The sequence below is a fragment of the Dreissena polymorpha genome, chromosome 6 (assembly GCF_020536995.1).
Source record: "Dreissena polymorpha isolate Duluth1 chromosome 6, UMN_Dpol_1.0, whole genome shotgun sequence".
Lineage (NCBI taxonomy): Eukaryota > Metazoa > Mollusca > Bivalvia > Myida > Dreissenidae > Dreissena > Dreissena polymorpha.
Window position 1 is genome coordinate 88,203,503 of NC_068360.1, and position 21,573 is coordinate 88,225,075.

The 21,573-nt window shown below is 37.8% G+C and overlaps 1 protein-coding gene and 1 non-coding gene across 2 annotated transcripts in view; one reads left to right on the plus strand and one right to left on the minus strand.

The window, feature by feature from the left end:
* Positions 1 to 21,573, minus strand: part of LOC127835882 (uncharacterized) — an 85,242-nt gene that overhangs the window by 56,222 nt on the left and 7,447 nt on the right. Inside the window, exons 2-6 of the mRNA XM_052362306.1 lie at positions 20,288 to 20,420; positions 17,798 to 17,938; positions 13,193 to 13,253; positions 11,739 to 11,830; positions 4,203 to 4,344 (exon numbers count right to left, since the gene is read on the minus strand). Of these exons, the coding sequence (XP_052218266.1) occupies positions 4,203 to 4,344; positions 11,739 to 11,830; positions 13,193 to 13,253; positions 17,798 to 17,938; positions 20,288 to 20,420 (569 nt within the window). The remainder of the gene's footprint in view (positions 1 to 4,202; positions 4,345 to 11,738; positions 11,831 to 13,192; positions 13,254 to 17,797; positions 17,939 to 20,287; positions 20,421 to 21,573) is intronic.
* Positions 15,826 to 15,909, plus strand: Trnaf-aaa (transfer RNA phenylalanine (anticodon AAA)). Its single transcript has one exon. It is a non-coding gene; the product is annotated as a tRNA-Phe (tRNA).

A 21,573-nucleotide genomic window follows, 5' to 3' on the forward strand; every position in this document is an offset into this window, starting at 1 on the left:
ATGTATCAGAACTCTTGTTGATTCCAGTAGCTTGAAAATATGCACAACCGTAGGAGCAATAGAAAAGCATAAGTCGATACAAATGTCGTCTTGCTAATCCTGCTAGCGTCATTAATGTGTCCCAACTGTTCCGTGACACTGACTGCAAAGTCTGTAGCCGACAGGTAAAGGCGGTTAAAACAATTCATCCTTCGGGTCTCGAACATAAATTAATAGAGGTCAAATAGTAATGTTCGACCTCAATGCTAGTCTCCGAGCCCACTTCAGCCGATCTATCTGCAAGACCAGTAGTCTGCATGTAGCCGGTTGAGATAGAAGTACAAATAACAGTTATAGCATGATTTGGTATAAGTCGCCAGTAGAACATCAGTATTGAAAAACACAAAGTCATGTAGATTGTTGAATCCATAAAATATAGTATTCAATACAATCATAGCCAGGGGTATACAACTATGTAATGTAGACGATACCCGTGATACTAAAAATTGACCGATGAAAACACAGTGAAATACCGGTAATTGGTAAGTGGTGACCGAACCGGACCGGTCAATGACCGGTAACTGTAGCCCGGTGAACGGACCAGTCATAATATGACCGGTGACGTTACCAGTTAAAGACCGAAGAATGGTGGAATCCATATGGTCTGTTATCAATGTCAAGCACTGCTCGGAAAAGAAGATCATGCCAAAAAATCCAATCCGATGGCGATGAGACATCACTTATTCTGACCAGTGATCGGTGATATGACCGATGAATGGTGACCGATGTCCGGTGATCGGGACGGGTATAATATAACTGCGTCAGAATGGAAATATCTGGTGCAGAAGAATGACCATCCACGAAGTCATCTGATAATGTTAACCGGAAAACAACGGTAGATTATCAGTATTAATAGGCATAAGTGTCCTTGTAGTCGTAGTGGAGAAAAGAACAGCTTATCCCGAAGCCTGAATGTTAAACAAACTAGTGTTCGTATACAACTACGGCTCGGTGACTGCAACATGTGTGGATGCCATAAGAAGAACCATCACACGTGGAATGGAGACATGATATTCCTAAAGGAATAAAATGGAGAACGTCAATATGACCAGTAGGTTCATTAACGCCTACGTGAGAAGTGGCGACATCCATATAACTTCGATGCCGAAATATTGTTCGGCTACGCTGGAAAAATTGTCTTCTACAATATTGTCTCCGTGAGCATTGACATGATCGCTTACGAGCGTATCAACGCCGAGAACTGCTCAATGAAGGAGAGGTATGTTCGATAACTATCCAGTGGTGCTCAATGTAGTCTGCTGATGTCTACGTGAAGGTTGACGACGTCCTCGTTTCCTGCGATGTCGAGATCTGGATCGGCCGAGATGTGGATCGGCTGCGATGAGACCGAGATCTTCTAGAATAACGTCGCCGTGAGTGACGACGTGATCGCTTACGAGAGCCGCGACGATGAGAACTGCTCGACGAAGAAGAGCGTGTCCGATGTCTAATCCTTGATGAAGACGATGTATTCAACGAAGAATAGGAGAATAATTCAATGAAGAAGACCGAGTTCTTCTTCTTGACCGGTGACTGGTGTTATCGGTGGCAGGCGTAACTGATGACTGTTGACCGGTGACCGGAGCGGTGATCAATGACCGGACCGGTGACCAGACCGGACCGTTGACATGACCGGACCGGTGACATGACCGGACCGGTGACATGACCGGACTGGTGACATGACCGGTGACCGGACTGGACCGGTGATCAATGACCGGACCGGTGACCGGACCGGACCGGTGACATGACCGGTGACCGGACCGGTGACATGACCGGTGACCGGACCGGACCGGTGATCAATGACCGGACCGGACCGGTGACATGACCGGTGACCGGACCGGTGACATGACCGGTGACCGGACCGGACCGGTGATCAATGACCGGACCGGACCGGTGACATGACCGGTGACCGGACCGGCCGGTCAGACGTCGATCAATGGTCCGTGATCAACGTCCCCGGTGACGTACCGGTCATATCATGGCCAGTGTTGTCACCGGATAATGACCGTATGGCGGATGCCAAATGGTCCGGCATTGGTCGATGTCCATGACAAATGCCATCGGGCAAAGACTGGCTGACGGGTGTCGCCATATGGTCTGATGTTGACCGACTGTCTAAGAGACTTAGCATAGTATGGTCGCGATCGTGCCCGATACCCGGTGACTGATACTGCAACTATCATCCATGATCTGGGAAGTCACCGGGTATTCATCCACTCTTGTTTCTGCGACCATCATGTAGTCGAATATATGAAAAACAAGAGCAAAGCATATTCAACCATAAACTGGTCACAGACCAGATTATCATACGGCACATAAAATCATTATTTGACCATAATGAAAATTATAATAATACTGCCGTAGATCATAAATTAAACAAAAGTTTAATTCAAAACAGATGAAAAATAAAATGACGATCAATTAGATTGTCATACGGAACGTTAAAATCATTATTGCACACAATGGCAAATGATAAACAATCTGTCAATAGAAGAACACGCTTTGCGCGATCTCGTAACACATTAGAAGAACATGCTTTGCACGTTCTAGCAATGTATTAGAAGAGCACGTTTTGCACGTGGTCGTTCGTGCCTGAAAACACCCAGCATGGTAGAAATAAACCATTGTTCAATAAAAACAAGCATGGCTTACCTTTTACAAATGAAACAAAATCCATTAAATCCACACAAATTAATCCGAATGAGAAATAAAAAGATAAATAACACAATTTATCTATTCAAAACCCCAATCAACCAAGTGAAAAACAATATTTTAATTCAGAGCCGTAAAAGACACGTATACACCTGGTTGATCCGGAAAGAATATTGAGGGTTGGTTACCGATTTTTGGCTAGGTTGCATTGCACTATGTTTAACCTGGCCTGTATTACGGTATTGAGGTGGCGGATTCCCAGTTAAAATTCCGGATGAGTTATTTCCCCTTGGAAAGAATAAGCATACGATAACAGGTCAGTATTTATGACATTAAAATACAGGTGCTTAAATCCTGCTCTTAAAGAAATGTAAAAAATGTTGCACGTATATAAATGTAATGAAACAACAAATTGTATATTTGGTGAAAAGTGGCATGACCACGCCTGCTAAGAATTTGTTTGTTTAAGAAACGTAATTAAGAAAACATTTATAGCATGTCAGCTTTTCAGAAGAATTAACACATGTGACATCATTTAGTTTCTATAAGTGGTGTTCTCAATGAAAGTGACGTAATTTGCAAAATATTTATGAATGAAAACGACGTCAAATGTTTGTACAATTCAATGACGTCACTAAATAGTAAACTTTGTACTAAGAAAGGCGGAGTATTGAAAAATATAGTTCACGTCCAAAAGCTTGAGGCAAATCAATCAGAATCATGTAAGAATAGAAATAATATTTTTCTATGATGGCTTGTTGTCAAATAACCCACATTAAGGAGTATAGATTTGTGTTAACAAAGCACTCGTGCTCCACATTCGTGATTTAATTCCTACACATCTATACTCCTTACTGTGGGCTATTATTGACAACAAAACATGATGGAAAAATATTATTTTTTTTATCATTCTTTACAAAATCTTAACTGTTTCGTAACTAAATCGCGAGAATCTTAGCGGGCTCGCAACTCAATCGGGGTGAACTCTTGAGAGTCTTGACAAAGTCGTAAATGACTCGTAGACAGATCACGTGATCACCGATTGAGTCATGAATTACCTAAGATTCCATTACGACGCCCAAGAACGCACTACGACACTGTTACGAGTCAACTGCGATTAAATTCAGTAGTGGAGGTCTTGGTCAAATTTTAAACACGTTTAAAAACTGGCCGCGATTTTTTGGGAGCTCACGACTCGCCCGCGACTAGCTACGAATGAGTTAAGACCTTCGCCGATTGAGTTACGAATGTCCCCGACCTTGAAATATTGGATATCGGGACAAATCGTGGGGAATCGGGTCGTAGTGGAATACCCCTAATACATCAAAACATTGTAAGGGCTTCTTTATTTATACACCTTTTTGAATGAAAAAGACAATAAAACCCTGTAATCAATTTATGTTTCCTACTTATTTTACTGAAAAAGACAATAAAACACTATAAGGAATGTATGTTTTTCGACTAATTTCATTGAAAAAGACATTCTAATATTGTATCCTCTGTTCACTGACCATTCCAGGTAAACGGATCGATCAAGTATGCTGCTGACCAGCACAAGATGACCACTCGAGCCCCAGAATACCCGACACTTGTGGACGCTGGTCCTTCAGATGTGTACGCTGCCTTGGTTATCAGTGTAGAGAAGCCTTGCCTCTGAAAACCCAATCACTGCCAAAACTTAGAACAATACACATTTAACCCTTTGCATGCTGGGAAATTTGTCATCTGCTAAAATGTTGTCTGCTTAATTTCTAAAATTAGCATTTTCTTCATTTTTTTTATCAAAGAATACTATCAGAAAAGCAAACAGTTTGGATCTTAATGAGACACCACTTTCTGTGGCATCTCATCTGGATCCAAACTGTTTGCAAAGGCCTTCAAAAACTCGGTTCCAGCACTGAAAGAGTTCACAGTCCAAAAAAAGAAGAATTATACACATAGAACTACGTAAACTGAGAACTGTACTCTTTCAAATGCCTCAACTGAGAAATATAACATACACAGTAAACTGCCCAAACTGAGACATATAAGCAATCAACTTCAAGGCTGAGACATATACACAATCAATTTCAAGACGGAGACATATACACAATCAACTACAAGACTGAGACATATACACAATCAACTTCAAGACTGATACATATACACAATCAACTACAAGACTGAGACATATACACAATCAACTTCAAGACTGAGACACATACACAATCAACTTCAAGACTGATACATATACACAATCAACTACAAGACTGAGACACATACACAATCAACTTCAAGACTGAGACACATACACAATCAACTTCAAGGCTGAGACATATACACAATCAACTTCAAGGCTGAGACATATACACAATCAACTTCAAGACTGAGACATATACACAATCAACTTCAAGGCTGAGACATATACACAATCAACTTCAAGACTGAGACATATACACAATCAACTTCAAGGCTGAGACATATACACAATCAACTTCAAGACTGAGACACATACACAATCAACTACAAGACTGATACATATACACAATCAACTACAAGACAGAGACATAAACACAATCAACTTCAAGACTGATACATATACACAATCAACTTCAAGACTGAGACATATACACAATCAACTTCAAGACTGAGACATATACACAATCAACTTCAAGACTGAGACATATACACAATCAACTTCAAGACTGAGACATATACACAATCAACTTCAAGACTGAGACATATACACAATCAACTACAAGACAGAGACATATACACAATCAACTACAAGACTGAGACATATACACAATCAACTTCAAGACTGAGACATATACACAATCAACTACAAGACAGAGACATATACACAATCAACTACAAGACTGAGACATATACACAATCAACTTCAAGACTGAGACATATACACAATCAACTTCAAGACTGAGACATATACACAATCAACTACAAGACAGAGACACATACACAATCAACTTCAAGACTGAGACATATACACAATCAACTACAAGACAGAGACACATACACAATCAACTACAAGACTGAGACATATACACAATCAACTACAAGACAGAGACATATACACAATCAACTTCAAGACTGAGACATATACACAATCAACTACAAGACAGAGACACATACACAATCAACTTCAAGACTGAGACATATACACAATCAACTTCAAGACTGAGACATATACACAATCAACTACAAGACAGAGACATATACACAATCAACTACAAGACTGAGACACATACACAATCAACTACAAGGCTGAGACATATACACAATCAACTTCAAGACTGAGACATATACACAATCAACTTCAAGACTGATACATATACACAATCAACTTCAAGACTGAGACATATACACAATCAACTACAAGACTGAGACATATACACAATCAACTTCAAGACAGAGACATAAACACAATCAACTTCAAGACTGATACATATACACAATCAACTTCAAGACTGAGACATATACACAATCAACTTCAAGACTGAGACATATACACAATCAACTTCAAGACAGAGACATAAACACAATCAACTTCAAGACTGATACATATACACAATCAACTTCAAGACTGAGACATATACACAATCAACTTCAAGACTGAGACATATACACAATCAACTTCAAGACTGAGACATATACACAATCAACTTCAAGACTGAGACATATACACAATCAACTTCAAGACTGAGACATATACACAATCAACTACAAGACAGAGACATATACACAATCAACTACAAGACTGAGACATATACACAATCAACTTCAAGACTGAGACATATACACAATCAACTACAAGACAGAGACATATACACAATCAACTACAAGACTGAGACATATACACAATCAACTTCAAGACTGAGACATATACACAATCAACTTCAAGACTGAGACATATACACAATCAACTACAAGACAGAGACACATACACAATCAACTTCAAGACTGAGACATATACACAATCAACTTCAAGACTGAGACATATACACAATCAACTTCAAGACTGAGACATATACACAATCAACTTCAAGACTGAGACATATACACAATCAACTTCAAGACTGAGACATATACACAATCAACTTCAAGACTGATACATATACACAATCAACTACAAGACAGAGACACATACACAATCAACTTCAAGACTGAGACATATACACAATCAACTACAAGACTGAGACACATACACAATCAACTACAAGACTGAGACATATACACAATCAACTACAAGACAGAGACATATACACAATCAACTACAAGACTGAGACATATACACAATCAACTACAAGACAGAGACACATACACAATCAACTTCAAGACTGAGACATATACACAATCAACTTCAAGACTGAGACATATACACAATCAACTTCAAGACTGAGACATATACACAATCAACTTCAAGACTGAGACATATACACAATCAACTTCAAGACTGAGACATATACACAATCAACTTCAAGACTGATACATATACACAATCAACTACAAGACAGAGACACATACACAATCAACTTCAAGACTGAGACATATACACAATCAACTTCAAGACTGAGACACATACACAATCAACTACAAGACTGAGACATACACACAATCAACTACAAGACTGAGACATATACACAATCAACTTCAAGACGGAGACATATACACAATCAACTACAAGACTGAGACATATACACAATCAACTTCAAGACTGAGACACATACACAATCAACTACAAGACTGAGACATACACACAATCAACTACAAGACTGAGACATATACACAATCAACTTCAAGACGGAGACATATACACAATCAACTACAAGACTGAGACATATACACAATCAACTTCAAGACTGAGACACATACACAATCAACTACAAGACTGAGACATATACACAATCAACTTCAAGACTGAGACATATACACAATCAACTACAAGACTGAGACACATACACAATCAACTACAAGACTGATACATATACACAATCAACTACAAGACAGAGACACATACACAATCAACTTCAAGACTGAGACATATACACAATCAACTTCAAGACTGAGACATATACACAATCAACTACAAGACTGAGACACATACACAATCAACTACAAGACTGATACATATACACAATCAACTTCAAGACTGAGACATATACACAATCAACTACAAGACTGAGACACATACACAATCAACTTCAAGACTGAGACATATACACAATCAACTACAAGACTGATACATATACACAATCAACTACAAGACTGAGACATATACACAATCAACTTCAAGACTGAGACATATACACAATCAACTTCAAGACTGAGACACATACACAATCAACTACAAGACTGAGACATATACACAATCAACTTCAAGACTGAGACATATACACAATCAACTTCAAGACTGAGACATATACACAATCAACTTCAAGACTGAGACATATACACAATCAACTTCAAGACTGATACATATACACAATCAACTACAAGACAGAGACACATACACAATCAACTTCAAGACTGAGACATATACACAATCAACTTCAAGACTGAGACACATACACAATCAACTACAAGACAGAGACACATACACAATCAACTACAAGACAGAGACATATACACAATCAACTACAAGACTGAGACATATACACAATCAACTTCAAGACTGAGACATATACACAATCAACTTCAAGACTGAGACACATACACAATCAACTTCAAGACTGAGACATATACACAATCAACTTCAAGACTGATACATATACACAATCAACTTCAAGGCTGAGACATATACACAATCAACTACAAGGCTGATACATATACACAATCAACTACAAGACAGAGACATATACACAATCAACTACAAGACTGAGACATATACACAATCAACTACAAGACTGAGACACATACACAATCAACTTCAAGGCTGAGACATATACACAATCAACTTCAAGACTGAAACACATACACAATCAACTTCAAGGCTGAGACATATACACAATCAACTTCAAGACTGAGACACATACACAATCAACTTCAAGACTGAGACATATACACAATCAACTACAAGACAGAGACATATACACAATCAACTACAAGACTGAGACACATGCACAATCAACTACAAGACGGAGACATATACACAATCAACTACAAGACTGAGACACATACACAATCAACTACAAGACTGAGACACATACACAATCAACTTCAAGACTGAGACATATACACAATCAACTTCAAGGCTGAGACACATACACAATCAACTTCAAGGCTGAGACATATACACAATCAACTACAAGACAGAGACATATACACAATCAACTTCAAGACTGAGACATATACACAATCAACTACAAGACTGAGACATATACACAATCAACTACAAGACTGAGACACATACACAATCAACTACAAGACGGAGACACATACACAATCAACTTCAAGGCTGAGACATATACACAATCAACTTCAAGACTGAGACATATACACAATCAACTTCAAGACTGAGACACATACACAATCAACTTCAAGACTGATACATATACACAATCAACTTCAAGACTGATACATATACACAATCAACTTCAAGGCTGAGACATATACACAATCAACTTCAAGACTGATACATATACACAATCAACTTCAAGACTGAGACATATACACAATCAACTTCAAGACTGAGACATATACACAATCAACTACAAGACTGAGACACATACACAATCAACTACAAGACGGAGACACATACACAATCAACTTCAAGGCTGAGACATATACACAATCAACTTCAAGACTGAGACATATACACAATCAACTACAAGACTGAGACACATACACAATCAACTACAAGACGGAGACACATACACAATCAACTTCAAGGCTGAGACATATACACAATCAACTTCAAGACTGAGACATATACACAATCAACTACAAGACTGATACATATACACAATCAACTTCAAGACTGAGACATATACACAATCAACTTCAAGACTGATACATATACACAATCAACTACAAGACTGATACATATACACAATCAACTACAAGACTGATACATATACACAATCAACTTCAAGACTGAGACATATACACAATCAACTACAAGACTGAGACACATACACAATCAACTTCAAGACTGAGACACATACACAATCAACTTCAAGGCTGAGACATATACACAATCAACTTCAAGACTGAGACATATACACAATCAACATGTAGTGTGTCTACACTGAATTTCAAATGAATCTTGCACAAGGAAACACAAGGAAAAGAATATTAAAGCCATAATATTAAAGACATACATAGTTTGAGCAGATATTCTTCAACATGAATGGTCAGTCATCCATCTTTCTTACTTTCTTAATCTTCAATTGAAAGGTATTTGCATAATGTCTAACCAGTAACTTTTGCGACAAATTTTTCACTTTTAAAAGTGCCTCTCAAGGTAGGAGCATGAAACTGTAGTATTCTATTAATTTAATGCAAAATTTACAAGACTTTGACAGCATTGCAAATAACATAGGAATCCTTTACCAGTAAAAGGCCCATTTAAATAAGTTTGAATTTTCATGAATCCAGAATGACAAAAAAAACAAGGGCTGTTTGTAAAACATGCATGCCCCCCATATGGGCTCTCAGTTGTTTTGTAAATATGTTTTTGTCACTGTGACCTTGACCTTTGACCTAGTGACCTGAAAATCAATAGGGGTCATCTGCGTGTCATGATCAATGTACCTATGAAGTTTCATGATCCTAGCCATAAGCTTTCCTGAGTTATCATCGGGAAACCATTTTACTATTTCGGGTCACTGTGACCTTGACCTTTGACCTAGTGACCTGAAAATCAATAGGGGTCATCTGCCAGTCATGATCAATGTACCTATCAAGTTTCATGATCCTAGGCATAAGCGTTCTTGAGTTATCATCCGGAAACCATTTTACTATTTCGGGTCACCGTGACCTTGACCTTTGACCGAGCGACCACAAAATCAATAGGGGTCATCTGCGAGTCATGATCAATCTACCTATCAAGTTTCATGATCCTAGGCATAAGCGTTCTTGAGTTATCATCCGGAAACCATTTTACTATTTCGGGTCACCGTGACCTTGACCTTTGACCTAGTGACCTGAAAATCAATAGGGGTCATCTGTAAGTCATGGTCTACCTATCAAGTTTCATGTTCCTAGGCATAAGCGTTCTTGAATTATCATCCGGAAACCATTTTACTATTTCGGGTCACCGTGACCTTGACCTTTGACCTAGTGACCTCAAAATAAATAGGGGTCATCTGCCAGTCATGATCAATGTACCTATGAAGTTTCATGATCCTAGGCCTAAGCGTTCTTGAGTTATCATTCGGAAACCACCTAGTGGACAGACTGACCGACCGACAGACCGACCGACATGTGCAAAGCAATATACCCCCTCTTCTTTGAAGGGGGGCATTAAAAAAAAAGTTCTATATTGAATTGCATGTGCCAAAAAGAATACTAACTTAAAAAAATATATACGAATTTTACTACCAACATAAACTGGTAGGAGAGTAATTGTTTGAGATTTTACATAACAATAACATTTAAGACTATCAATAATCAATGGGACATTAATATATTATAGACTTTCCAATACATTTTGAAATTTGACAATTGTTTTTTCAACTCCCTTAAAAACAATTTTTATAACAATGACACATTTATCCACTTATATTAACTCCTTATTATAAATTATGAAAGTCATAAGAAAGGCAATCTATAGCAAATGCATTATACTTATATCACTATTTACACTGATAAAAGTCATCATTAACCCATTACATTCTGGGAAATTTATCGTATTCTAAAATGTTGTCTCCTGAATTTCTAAAATAAGCATTTAATTCGATTTTTTTCAAAGAATACTATCAGAATAGCAAACAGTTTGGATCCTGATGAGACGCCACGTTCTGTGGCGTCTCATCTGGACCCAAACTGTTTGCAAAGGCCTTCAAAATTCGGTTCCAGCACTGAAAGAGTTAATACGTTTATCTTACAAGCAGGTACTCAGACAGTTTCTTGGCAAGAGGCAGGTCTTCCTTGCTGCAGCTGATGAAGACCTCACAGGTCAACTGGGACTCCTCAATGCCTGGCAACATACAGCACAAAGAGTATACAGGAAACATAACATTCATTTGAATGAAACCTTTTTTTACAGCTGTACAAATTGTAACTGATTGTCAAAGCAATACATGACTCAGGTTTGTAAACAACATTTAAATACATGATAAAATTTGAGGTGGTCTCTCTGGCTAAAAGTAAGTGCAATGTACTTGGGTTTTTACGAGACCAGATCATTTAAGTACATGTCTGCAAGACTAGACAAAGACATCCCCTTCAACACACAAAAGTAAAGTAATACAAATATTATAATTGCCAATAGGTTCCAGGGTTATTCATATGTAGTTGTGATCATTTATGGAAAAGAAATCCCATATTTCTATTGATTCCATTAGATGCTTACCTTACGTTACAAAACCCATCACTTTCTTACAATGACTTTATTATAATGTCTTTCTTACAATCACTTTCATACAATCACTATCTTTGAATCATTTTATTACAATGGCTTTCTTGCAATCACTTTTGAACAACCACTGTTTCACAATCACTTTCTTGGAATCATTTTATGACAATGGCTTTCTTACAATGGCTTTCTTACAACCACATTTTACAATCACTTTCTTGCAACTACTTTCTTACAATGGCTTTCTTACAATCACTTTCTTGCAATCACTTTCTTACAATCACTTTCTTGCCATGGCTTTCTTGCAAAATCTTTCTTACAATCACTTTTTAACATGGCTTTCTTGCAAACACTTTTTAACATGGCTTTCTTACAATTACTTTCTTTCAATCACTTTCTTACAATCACTCTCTTACAATCACCTTCTTACAATTGCTTTCTTACAATCACTTTCTTACAATCACATTTTTACAATCACTTTCTTACAATGGCTTTCTTGCAATCATTGTCTTACATTGGCTGCCTTACATTAACTTTCTCATCAAACTACAGCAGATCTTTTAGAAGCCTAAAAAGAGCTATGCAAACAATGAATTTTTTAACACAATTAAAAAAAAAACAGTGGGAATAAAAAAGATAAGTTCCTATATAGGTCGCTAATGGCGTAGTGGATAGTGAGTTTTCAGGAATCAGGGGGGCTCAGGTTCAATCCCCACTATGGGAGGTTTCTCAAGATCATCTTCAAACACCTTTACTCAACTCGAGAGCGTTTATATAAGCCTAAGGCTTTCGACGCAATCGAGCTAAAATAAATAGGTTTAAACTAAACACCTTTAGTACTGGATCTACCCATGGAGCAGACTCAAGTAGTCTTAAATAAGGCTTATGGTTCTAATGTAATCATGCCAAAATATGTAAGTCTAAATTAACAATTTATGTACTATTATTTTCCTACTACATCAAGTACTTTACTACAATGCCTACCTGGAGTGTAGGAGCAGGTAACCTTCTCTCCATATTCGTCTATCCACGCAGTGTCTAGCCTCTATAAGCAAAACAATCCCATATATTTAACTAAATGATGGGCGTGTACTGCTCACCTAAGATACTGAGAATATAATATTTTAAATATAAATTTACACAATATTTCATTAGTTTTTACTCAAAATAACCATGTGATAAATAAAGAGCTGTCAGAGGACAGCGCGCTTAACTATTAAAGTGCTTGACAGTATAACGTAAGCCATCATGAGGAAATTGTTCATATTCAATAATTTATTACACGATCTTTCAAAAATAAAAAAAGGAAAAAAAAAAATTATTTTTTTTTTTGGGGGGGGGGGGGGGGGGGGGGTTGAGAGGGGGTATAATGTCGGGTGTGGTCATTTATTTGACGATCTTTCAAAAATTAAAAAAGGAAAGAAAAAAAATTTGGGGGGGGTAGGGGGGGGTGAGAGGGGGGTATAATGTGGGATGTGGTAATTTATTAGATGATGTAAAAAAATATATATTTTGCGGGGGGAAGGGGGGTGAGGTGGGTGGGGGGGGGGGGGGGGGGAGTTGAGAGGGGGGTATAAGGTTGGGTGTGGTAATTTATTAGATGATGTTTAAAAAAAAATGGGGGGGGGGTTGGGGTGGGGGAAGAGATTCTGGGTAGGGGCTTGGGGTATTGTTTGGGTGGAATCCATTGTGGTATTCAGTTAAGTGTTGTTTTGTCAAAGTAATAATAAAATGTGATCATAAATAAAGAAGTTATGGCAATTTAAGAAGCAAAATGTTCAATTATCTAAGTGTAAAAGGGGCCATAATTATGTCAAAATGCTTGATACAGTGGTCTGCTCTTGTTTATAGGTTTGGGTCATGTTGGTAAACAAGTATGCAACATATAAAAGCAATATATCAAAGGATATAGGAAATATTTGGGGTAGTAGGCAAACTTTAACATAGATTTATCAATAATATGCATATTCTAAGTATAAAAGGGGCAATAATTATGACAAAATGCTTGATAGAGTTGCCTGCTCTTGTTAAGAGGTTGGGGTGATGTTAGTAAACAAGTATGCAAAATATGAAAGCAATATGTCAAGGGACAATGAAAATAAATGGGGAAGTACGAAAACTTTATCATTTGCTGCATATACTAAGTGGAAAAGGGGCCATTATGACAAAATGCTTGATAGAGTTGTCTGCTCATGTTTATAGGTTGGGCTCATGTTGGTAAACAAGTATGCAAAATATGAAAGCCATATGTCAAGGGACAATGAAAATAATTGGGGTAGAACGAAAACTTTAACATTTGCACGCTAACACTAACGGCACGGAAACAGCAACGCCGACACCGGGGTGAGTAGGATAGCTTCACTATATATATTTCATGTATAATAGTCGAGCTAAAAAATGACATGCAAAAACTAATGTCATCTTTAAAGAAAATATAACAATAGTTCCAGCTTTTGTTAAAGTTCCAATTAAATACAAAAAATGTGTTTGTCAGAAACACTATGTCCCCTTCTGCGCTGCTTTGACCTTGAAGGATGACCTTGACTTTTCACCACTCAAAATGTGCAGCTCCATGAGATACACATGCATGCAACATATGAAGTTGCTATCTTCAATATTACAAAAGTTATGGCAAAACGTTAAAGTTTGGGCAAACAAACCAACCAACAGACCAACTAAACAACAGACGGCAAAAACAATTTGTCCCCCACTTTAGTGGTGGGGACATAAAAAGTGATGATAGGATTTAAAGAATGTTGCAATTTAAAGAAGTAGTTTTTCACCATACAGCTTTAAGAACTTATAATCTCCAATAAGAGTGTGCTTCAGCCAACAGTTTATACAGACATTCATCTGACTCCATTTACATGATTATAGATATAATTAAGGTAGTGCACCCGTAATGATTTACCACGATTTATTTTACGATCAATGATCAGTTATTTCCGAGAATTTTGAGATATGTTAAGTAAATCCTTTATAATACAGTATTTTCACAATAAATATTGACTTTGATCCAAATATCATGTGAAAAATATGATTTCGCTATTTCGAAGAGCATTTTTACCTGTTTACTTATGCATATCTAATTTAAGCTATGACGAATGTGAAGTTGTCGTGGCCGAGTGGTTAAGGCAATAGACTAGAAATCTTTTGGGATCTTCCCGCGCAGGTTCGAATCCTGACGACATTGCATACTTTTTGGGACGCGTTTTGTTTCTTTTCTAATGTAATTTGATTTAATATAGCATAATTATAAGCTATGTTTTTCACCTTACAGCTTTAAGAACTTAGAATCCCCAATAAGAGTGTGCTTCAGCCAACAGTTTATACAGACATTCATCTGACTCCATTAAGATGATTTTAGATTTAATTAAGGTAGCGGTACTGTAACGATTTACCACGATTTATTTTACGATCATTGCCGATCTTCAATGATCAGTTATTTCCAAGAATTTTGATATATGTTTCGTAAATCCTTTATAATACAGTATTTTCACACAAAAAATTGACTTTGATCCAAATATCATGTGAAAAATATGATTTCGCGATTTCGAAGAGCACTTTTTCCTGTTTACTTATGCATATCTAATTTAAGCTATAATGACGAATGTGAAGTTGTCGTGGCCGAGTGGTTAAGGCGATAGACTAAAGATCTTTTGGGATCTTCCCGCGCAGGTTCGAATCCTGCCGACATTGCATACTTTTTGGGACGCGTTTTGTTTCTTTTCTAACGTAATTTGATTTAATATAGAATAATTATAAGCTATGTTTATTGTTTAAATATGTTGCAATTTTTATGCACATTCTTCTTTTTTTTTTATCAAAACAACCTTATGGCTAAATTGCGTGATTTACTGCTGAAAATACGAATCATGCATGTTGCATTTTATTTTTATTTCAAAAAGTAAACGGTAAATCTCCCTATTTCTTGGTATTTTTGCTGTATATAGTGTATCTATAAAAAGTTCAAAATATTACTTAAATGATACTATTTTTAATTTTATGACACTTTGTTTTTAACCAACCCAATTTCTACTTGGCTGAAACCACTTACATTTCATGGCATTCTTCCTTAGATAACAAGTTATAATAAATAAATGCGTGTAAAAGAATACTTATTTCATCTTGTTTAAACTTTAAACATCTTCACTGCATTTGAACACACCAACTGCATGCCCATATTTGGAAATCTGGATGAATTATGGATTTTTCATATACCCCAGGGGTGCAAATAAACTGGACAAAACCGAGCGTGGGGGTGGTTTTAAAAAGATCTGTATTTTCTTTTTTAAAGCATGGAAAGCCTACCTAAAATGTTCATGTAGTTCAGTGAAATGATGCTGATTAAGAAAATAATACATTAGATAAAATTTGGAAAGGTGCTCATTACGGTTGTGCTACCTTACGATGTTTTTTACGTATTAGCCTTGGAAATGTGCTCGTCTTTATTATCACAAAATAAGGGCGCCCCATGAACATGAATGCAATCATTATCCAAAAGAATGGAGCTAATGAATATGTACGCAATTATTATCCAAAAGAATGGAGCTAATGAATATGTACGCAATCATAATCCAAAAGAATGGAGCTAATGAATATGTACGGAATCATTATCCAAAAGAATGGAGCTAATGAATATGTACGCAATCATTATCCAAAAGAATGGAGCTAATGAATATGTACGCAATCATAATCCAAAAGAATGGAGCTAATGAATATGTATGCAATCAAAATCCAAAAGAATGGAGCTAATGAATATGTACGCAATCAAAATCCAAAAGAATGGAGCTAATGAATATGTACGCAATCATTATCCAAAAGAACGGAGCTAATGAATATGTGCGCAATCATAATCAAAATAATGGAGCTAATGAATATATATGCAATCATAATCCAAAAGAATGGAGCTAATGAATATGTACGCAATTATTATCCAAAAGAATGGAGCTAATGAATATGTATGCAATCATTATCCAAAAGAACGGAGCTAATGAATATGTATGCAATCATTATCCAAAAGAATGGTGCTAATGAATATGTATGCAATCAAAATCCAAAAGAATGTAGCTAATGAATATGTACGCAATTATTATCCAAAAGAATGGAGCTAATGTATATGTATGCAATCATAATCCAAAATAATGGAGCTTATGAATATGTACGCATTTAATATAACAAAATGGGCCACCCATTAATTTGCATGCATTAATTACCACAAAACAAGGGTCAATCACGAAAGTGCAATGTCTTACGTAAAACAAAATATGGGTTAGCCACAAATATGCATGTGTAGTTATTACAAAGTATGTGTAAACCATAAATATACATGTCTTTATGATCCCAAAACAATTAAGGTTAAGAAGGAGGTCAATTCATCCATCTATCAATTATAGAATGTACAATCTTCTTTTACCACAGCTTAGCTGGTATGGGGACTGACTAGCCACCACAAGGTCACATGTTTGATTCCCAGGGTTCATTTGATCTCCCACAAAGTAACCAAGTACTGGTTTTACCCAGGAAACGGACATGAAAGCCATGGGCTTTCAATGCAATCAAGCTTAAAAAAATAGTTTTAGCAGTAACCTTTGTGCGTGGCATGTAGATAATGACGGACCCTGGGCTCGTGCTGGAGAGGGACACCTCGCAACTCTGGGTGGACGTGCGGTAGGTGAAGATCTCACTGCCAAGCAGTTCAATGGTCAGCTGCATCTCATCAAAGTCATCCTGTAGACAGCAGAGATGGGATAATGAAGCAGTGGCTCAAATAAGCATGACGATGGGAAACTATCGAGGGAGGGAGTTAGGGAGGTGGGGGGGGGGAGAGAGGAGAGAGAGAGAGAGAGAGAGAGAGAGAGAGTAGAGAGAGAGAGAGAGAGAGAGAGAGAGAGAGAGAGAGAGAGAGAGAGAGAGAGAGAGAGAGAGGTCCAGGTCCCATATTCACCAACCCATTCTCTCAGCAATGCAGGTCCTGTATTCACCAACCCATTCTCTAGCTAATCCGGTCCCATATTCATCGACCCATTCTCTCTCCAATCCAGGTCCAGTAGCCCATCAACCCATTCTCACGCCAACCAGGTCCTGTTATTCAACAACCCATTTTCTCACCAATCCAGGTCCCGTTTCACCATCTATTCTCTCTCCAATCCAGGTCCCATATTCACAAACATATTCTCTCGCCAATCAAGGTCCCATATTCACCAATCCATTCCCTCACCAATCCAGGTCCCCTTTTCACCAACCAATTCTCTCACTAATCAAGTCCTGTATTTACCAACCCATTCTCTCACCAATCCAGGTCCCATATTCACCAACTCATTCTCTCACCAATCCAGGTCCCGTATTCACCAACCCATTCTCTCGCCAATCCAGGTCCTATATTCACCAACCCATTCTCTTGCCAATCCAGGTCCCATATTCACCAACCCATTCTCTCGCCAATCCAGATCCCATATTCACCACTCACCAATCCAAGTCCCATATTCACCAACCCATTCTCTCACCAATCCAGGTCCCATATTCACCAACCCATTCTCCTCGCCAATCCAGGTCCCATAATCACCAACCCATTCTCTCACAAATCCAGATCCCATTTTCACTAAACCATTCTCTCACTAAGCTAGGTCCCGCATTTACCAATCCATTCTTTCACTAATTCAAGTCCCGTATTCACCAACCCATTCTCTCACCAATCCAGGTCCCATATTCACCAACCAATTCTCTCATCAATCAAGGTCCCATATTCACCAAACTATTCTCTCGCCAATCAAGGACCTGTATTCACCAACCCAATCTCTCGCCAATCCAGGTCCTGTATTTACTGACCCATACTCTCTCTTAAATCCTGGTCCCGTATTTACCGACCCATTATCTAGCTAATCCAGGTCCTGTATTCACAAACCTATTCTCACAAATCCAGATCCTGTATTCACCAAAACATTCTATCACCAATCCAGGTCCTGTATTCACCAACCCATATTCTCACCAATCCAGGTCTTGTTTTCACCAACCCATTCTCTCACCATCCATGTCCCGTATTCACCAACCCATTCTCTCACCAATCCAGGTCCCGTATTCACCAACCCATTCTCTCACCCATCCAGGTCCCATATTCACCAACCAATTCTCTGGCCAATCCAGATCCTGTATTCACCAACCCATTCTCTCACCAATCCAGGTCCTGTATTCACCAACCCATTCTCTTGCCAATCCAGGTCCCATATTTACCAACTCATTCTCTCACCAATCCAGGTCCCGTATTCACCAACTCATTCTGTCTCCAATCCAGGTCCTGTATTCACCAACCTATTCTCCTCGCCAATCCAGGTCCCGTATTCACCAACCCATTCTCTTGTCAATCCAGGTCCTGTATTCACCAACCCATTCTCTTCTCAATCCAGGTCTCGTATTCACCAACCCATTCTCTCTCCAATCCAGGTCCTGTATTCACCAATCTATTGTCTTGCCAATCTTGGTCCCGTATACACCAACCTATTCTCTCGTCAATCCAAGTCCTGTATTCACCAACACATTCTGTCGCCAATCCAGGTCCCGTATTCACCAACCCATTCTCTTGCCAATCCAGGTCCTGTATTCACCAATCCATTCTCTCGCCAAGCCAGGTCCCGTATTTACCAATCCATTCTCTCGCCAATCCAGGTCCCGTATTCACCGACCCATTCTCTCTCCAATCCAGGTCCCGTATTCACCACCCAATTCTCTAGCCAATCCAGGTCCTATATTCACCAACCCATTCTCTTGCCAATGAAAGTCCCACATTCACAAATCCATTCTAAGACTAAAAACCAACAAAAAATCGTCCAGCACTTTATTCAGGCTACAAATGGTGAACATGAACTTAACATAATGTTCTACATAAAAAGAATGATGTAGATAAAGGCAATTAATGCCAAGTTTGACTCCAAATATAAGCAATTATTGAACAACTTATTCTAAAGAATATTCTTTGTATTAAGAATTAAGTCAAATAATTGTTTGGTAATATGGTGCCCAGGAGTTCTAGTAAAGTGCTATAACCAAACATTTAAGATACTTTTTTGGGACAGAGCAACTTACCTTATTAAACTCCAGTTTCAAAGTAACCCTGTATCCCTTTTCACAGACAAACTCAGGGAGTTGTTGGCAAGCAGATCCAAACACCTCTTCTATCTTGCCAGATTTTAATTCATAGTGCAGCACTATAGAACCCCTAGAAGAACATTATGACAGCTAAATGTTCAAGTCATTGCCAAAAGATTTAATTCAAAACATTGTTCATTGGCAATAGTAGTAATTAGAGTAAAGGGTCATAACAACACAATTTCATAGAATTAATGAGCCTCATTCTGGGAAAACTGGGCTCCTCGCATATGTGTTAAGTGTCATCCCAGATTAGCCTGTGCAGTGTGCACAGGCCAATCAGAGATGACACTTTCTGTCTCAAGTGGGATTTTTGCTCAGAAAAGACTTCTTTTAAAATAAAAATACCATGAAAGCTGCAAGTGTCATCTCTATTAGCCTGTGCAGTCATTAAGCACAGCTCCCCAAAATGTGGCTCATATACAAACATTATTCATGTTTCAAACACAAAACTGATACACAGAAACATACAACATGAGGGCCTGATCTACGCATGGTATCCCATATGGACAATGCGACTAGATGAAAAACGTTACCAAAACTTTCTCATGCCCTGAGGTCAGTGTTTTTTTTAGGTATTATTTGAATGAACATTATAATTAATGTCAGCAAAGTATTATTTGATTTAGCATATCTCTTCACTGCTTTTGGAAATGAGGCCTATTGTTTCGTACAGAAAACAAGAGGGCCATGATGGCCCTGAATCACTCACATGACTAATCTTGCTACATCAACTTAATTCTATCAGACTATGGCTAGCTATATCATAAAGTACAAATGGCCCAAATAAAATTTCATTAACACATAATGAAACCTGTGACCTCTTCATCTACACAAGGTTTTACTAGAATTTGCCCATTGACCTAATTTTTAACCGCAGATGACCCATATACGATCCAACATCAGATATTATCAAGATAACCATTCTGACCATATTTCATTAAGGTCAGATGAAAACTATGACCACTATTGTCTCCACAAGGTTTTTCTATGATTTGACCTAGTGACCTAGTTTCTGACCCCAGGTGACCCAAATACAACCCCAATCTGGATTTTTTCAAGATAAACATTTTGACAAAATTTCATAAAGATCTGATGGAAACTGCACATGTGACCTCTATTGTCTACACAAGGTTGTTCTATTATTTGACCTAGTGACCTAGTTTCTGACCCTAGATGACCCAAATTCGATACCAATCCAGATTTCATAAAGATAAACATTC